This window comes from Mus caroli, chromosome 11 (genome assembly GCF_900094665.2).
Source record: "Mus caroli chromosome 11, CAROLI_EIJ_v1.1, whole genome shotgun sequence".
Taxonomy (NCBI): domain Eukaryota; kingdom Metazoa; phylum Chordata; class Mammalia; order Rodentia; family Muridae; genus Mus; species Mus caroli.
This window is the reverse complement of record NC_034580.1, coordinates 95,590,549-95,595,529: the sequence shown is the minus strand read 5'-3', so window position 1 is coordinate 95,595,529 and position 4,981 is coordinate 95,590,549. Positions and strand designations below refer to the sequence as shown.

The following is a 4,981-nucleotide window of genomic DNA, read 5'->3' as shown; positions in this document are numbered from 1 at the left end:
TGCTGCATTTCCAGCTGCTGCAGGCCCACCTGCTGCCGCCCCAGCTGCTGCATTTCCAGCTGCTGCAGGCCCACCTGCTGCCGCCCCAGCTGCTGTATTTCCAGCTGCTGCAGGCCTTCTTGCTGCCGCCCCAGCTGCTGCATTTCCAGCTGCTGCAGGCCTTCCTGCTGCCGCCCCACCTGTTGCATCACCAGCTGCTGCAGGCCTTCCTGCTGCCGCCCCAGCTGCTGTGTGTCCAGCTGCTGCAGACCCCAGTGCTGTATCTCCAGCTGCTGCCGCCCCATCTGTTGCCAGACCACCTGCTGCAGGACCACCTGCTGCCGCCCAGCATGCTCTAGTGGTTCTTGCTGCTGAGTACCTTCATCCAGTCTCCTGTTCTTCATCACCCCCAACTCCTAATATAGACCATGAATGAGGTGAACCCCAAGAGGCCAATCAAAGCCTCTGTTTGAACTTGATTTAGGCCTCCAAATGCACTCAGTTTCTTCCCCAACTAGGTCTCTCTCAAATAAAAGCAAATTTCTAGGGTTTTTTTTTTAATAATCTATCATGTTACTCCCACATTGATGTTTATGTCATATTTATATAAGTATTTTTATATATCAAATAAACCTAGATTTTAGACATCTGAAAGTAAATGTAATGTGTCTCCTTATTTCTCCTTTAATTGCACTCAGCTCCCAAATTTTTTAGCTCCTCTCAAAATAATTAAGTTCCCAGAAATTAATTTAGCCATGCTCTGTGTCCCCTCTGCTCCTGCTGCAATACAGGACGGAGTTTCCTTGGAGCAATCACATGGTTCTCTCTACCGGGGCTTTCCCTGGCAGAGGGAGAAACTCTGGGCAGGAGAGTTGAAGCCTGGGACCCAGAGCAAGCAGAGGAAGGAAGTGAGAACATGTTCCTGTCTGTACCCACTCACTGAACGAGTCTCAGGACCATGTTCTCAGGTGGGAATGGAAGCCAGCCCCCGCTAGGGTGTCCTGATCCTGTGACCTCTACACTGGCTTTCTTCCCATCCCACGCCATTTCCCAAGTGAACTACCTCCTCCCAGGCCCCATCTTCCTAGTCTCAGTGTTGCTGTCATTCTACACATTTTTCACACATCGTGGTTGGTCACCCTGGATGGTGTCACCTTTGGATTGCTTCGCACTTATATGCAAATTTTCTATCATTTTTCTCTTCCCTCTTGCAAGTTTTGCAGCATTATTTTCATCTACTAATCTTCGGTTGTCCATTTTGTCCCTTTACTGGACCTGAGCCCTAGAAAGCAATGTTCATGCCAGTAACACTCTACAAGAGGTTTAAAGGGGTGCCCCCTTATGGTATGTGAGCAAGAGGGATCCCCCTAAAAGCACAACTAGACACAGGAATTTTTGCTAAATGAAAAGTCTGATAACCAAATCTTCTCCAACACCATCTGGAAGAGTTATGGAAGCAAGAAAGAATTCTAGAAGCCACTAAGCCCAAATCACTTTAATAAAACTCACTTTTCCAATGTCCAGAAGGTGCCAGTGTGTGTGTGTGTGTGTGACTTTCCCAGAGTGTGATTGGCAATCCTTGTGATTAACAAGTTGGCTAGCTTTTGCTTTGCAGCTCAGAGTCACCACCTTAGGCCTCCACAGCGTGTGAGGAGAGATGGGTAGACAGCACATACCTCCTGCTGACAGCACTTCCACCCACTGAGGGCAGTTACTGAGAGAACAGGGAGCCAGCTGCACTGGGCCTCATACCAGCACGTGGACAAGGGCATCTTTTTTGGGTTCTTCACACTTGCCAGAGCAGAGGTAGAGAAAGAGAGAATGAAGTTGGATGTTTAGGGAGATAGAAAATAATCAGGGAAGACTTGGGGGGAGGAGAATGTGCTTAAATTATATTGCATGAAAATATTTTTAAAATAGAAACAAACCTTCAAATAACAATATTTGAGAGAAAGAGAAATGGGACATTTCCATAACGCTACACAGATAAATTGCATGCCAAAGTTTAAGGATATGGAAGATGATACAAAATCTGCAACATCTGGCCAAATCCATTTCAGTGACCCAGGTGTCATTAACATTGCATATGTGTACATCGGCATGGCAATTACTAATTAGCATACATCAGTAAGCTAGTAGGATGACCTGAAAAGACCTTTTCCTCTTGCCCTACAAAATGCCATAACAATGAGCATCATTCCTATTGGTTAGTGAAAAGAATTACGTAATAAGGAATATGTCTGCACAGCCATCCTTATGGTAAAGATACAGATAGAGAGGGACAGGGATGTCATCTCAAATGCAGAGACTCACGTGACAGACAGCCCTCTGAGAAGGAGATAAAAAACAACTCACCTCAGAATCAAATGTGAGTCAGAAGGAGACCAGACCAACAGAATTTAAAGACTTGAGAAGAAAATTTTGTCTCTAATAAATTAAGCCATTAAGTGGGTAAACGCCCTTACTCAAACTGATAATTACTCATCTAAGCAGCAAATAAAAATAAGGAAAGCACATTCACACGGTGTGTAAGAGGCTGCCAGTGGTGCGGGAGACTTCTAAACCCTAGAACCTCATTCTCTTGGAAACCCTGCCAGGTCCCAGCCTCTGACACTGTGGTCGGCTCCTGTTGTGGCTCTGTCTGCTCTGTGCAGAGCTACAGCCAAGGAGCTGCTGCCAGGAAAGGGGGCTGCAACTCCAGCTGCTGTCAACCCACCTGTGGTGGTTCCAGTTGCCCTGGCTCAGCTGCTGTAGCCCTGCCACTATACCCAGCATACGGCTGAGTCTTCTACCATACCACTTACCGCTCTCCAACCTATGTCATCTGTCCCCATCAAGCAATCTCCTCTGGTTCTGAGAAGGCTTGATGCCCCAGTGTAGGGGAATGCCAGGACAGGGAAGGGGGAGTGGGTAGGTTGGTTTAGTAGGGATAGGGTGGAGTGGGATAGGGGGTTTTCAGAGGGGTAACCAGGAAAGGGGGTAACATTTGGAATATAAATAAAGAAAATATCTAATAAAAATATTTTTTTAAAAAAAGAAAAGGAATCTCCTTGCTGTTGATTTCTGCTTGAAATATTTGTGACATCATGGATGTTTTCACTAGCCACATAAAATGCATTATACCTACACAATGACTGGAAAAAGGGACTCTCGGCTGCTAAGTCCTCTTTGATGGACTAATATTCAGAGCTGAATTAGATTCCTCTGGGAAATAGTAAGAGTAAATACAAGGGTCGAGATATTTTAACCCAAGCTGAGCACTATTTTTAGACAGGTCATGTCTGCATGCTGTGTGCCAGCTAATTATGATGATCTCATAAAGCACTGTTTCCACAAATTCTCAGTTAAGAGTTTTTTCCCATCTTACTAAAATTTTGTGATGCCTTAAGTGTGTGTGTGTGTGTGTGTGTGTGTGAGAGAGAGAGAGAGAGAGAGAGACAGAGACAGAGACAGAGACAGAGACAAAGAGAGACAAAGAGAGAGCACACCTGTGCACACACACATGTGTTCATTTCTTTTTCACTTCATACCAAGACCACTTTTCTCACCACCAATGTAGAACATGCTGTGGAACAAGGGTTCTCTGTTCTTCTCACCTGGACTAGAGTCAGGACAGCTTGAGATATTTACAGTGTTCCATAGAAGGAGCTATTGACATCGTCAGGTCTTAGACTGTCGATAAAATATGAATGATGCATTGTACCTTTCAAAGATTTAAAGATCTAATCCATGTAATATGTGTATTACAGGGGCTGGCATGTAATATAGGCTCTTTGTATGTGAGTTTTGTTAGTTTTTATTGGTTAGTTTTTTACAGAAATACTACTTTTGTAGCTTGAATATGCTTGGCCCATAGGTCGTGGTACTTTTAGGACATGTGACCTTGTTGGAGGCAGCGTGTCATCATGGGAATGGGCTTTGAAGCTTCACCCAGTGTGGAAAGTCAGTTTTCTCTTGGTTCTAGTCAGATCAAGATGGAGAACTCTCATTTCCTCCTGCGCCATGCCTGCCTGGAAGCTGCCATGCTCCCACCTTAATGATAATGGACTGAACCTCTGTATCTGAAAGCCACTCCAATTAAATGTTGACCTTTATAAGAGTTGTCTTGGTCATGGTGCCTCCTCACAGCAATGGAAACCCTAACTAAGACAGAAGTTGGTACCAGGGACTATGATAGTGCTGTGATTAGCCTGACCATGTTTTTGTTTGGAAGAATGTTGATATTATATTTATAAACAAAAAAAGAAACTTAATTTTATTTTATTTCATTTTTCAATATTATTTCAATGTTATTTTATTTTTAACATTTTAACTAAAGTTAAAATGTTAAAATTGCATCATTTCCCTTTTCAGTTCCTTCTTCCCCTCCAATCCATGTCCCTCCCTCCAAATTCTTTCCTGCCCTTCCACCCTTTCTCAAATTGGTGGCCTCTTTTTCTTTGATTACTATTGTCACATGTATATAAGTGAATAACCATATAAATGCCACCTGCTGAATCTATTTATTGTTGCTCTTGTTCATATCAGTTTTGCCTAAAAGTATAGTGGCTATGTCTTATAAATTAATAAAATGCTAACTACCTCCTGGCTCTCATTTTGTTTAACTTGTATTCTAAATATGTACATCTGAGGTTGGTCAAGTCCATATAGATAGTAAACAGTAATTTATAAATAATTACAGGGTAGCAACAAAAGATGCTCTAATCAATAGCTGAAGCGGGATTTTTAATCCTCCCCAAATCCTTTTCCATTGGAGTGGCCAGAATGTAAGGAAAACAGTTCCTGAAGATTAACAGACAATTTTTCCTGAATAAACAAAGTGGCTTTCAGCTACCTCACTGGAAATAATGTGTAACACTTTACAAGAATCACAAGCCTAGAAAAACTGCTGTGTCAGTAGAGTCTGGCCAGGGGGGCAGTCACATTCTCAGGGCAAGGACCTTACTATGATTATTATTTTGTCATATATATATATATATATATATATATATATATATATATA

General features: G+C 42.9%; 1 protein-coding gene across 4 annotated transcripts in view; it reads left to right on the top strand.

Annotated features, from left to right (window-relative positions):
• Positions 1-4,981, top strand: part of LOC110304896 (keratin-associated protein 4-12-like) — a 7,722-nt gene that overhangs the window by 278 nt on the left and 2,463 nt on the right. Inside the window, exons 2-3 of one of the 4 annotated variants that reach the window (XM_021176565.1) lie at positions 15-233; positions 309-354. In XM_021176565.1, coding sequence (XP_021032224.1) covers positions 15-233; positions 309-354 — 265 coding nt within the window. Of the gene's footprint in view, positions 355-4,981 lie in introns of those variants that run through there. The other 3 variants (XM_021176560.1, XM_021176563.1, XM_021176561.1) reach the window with 3 other exon arrangements.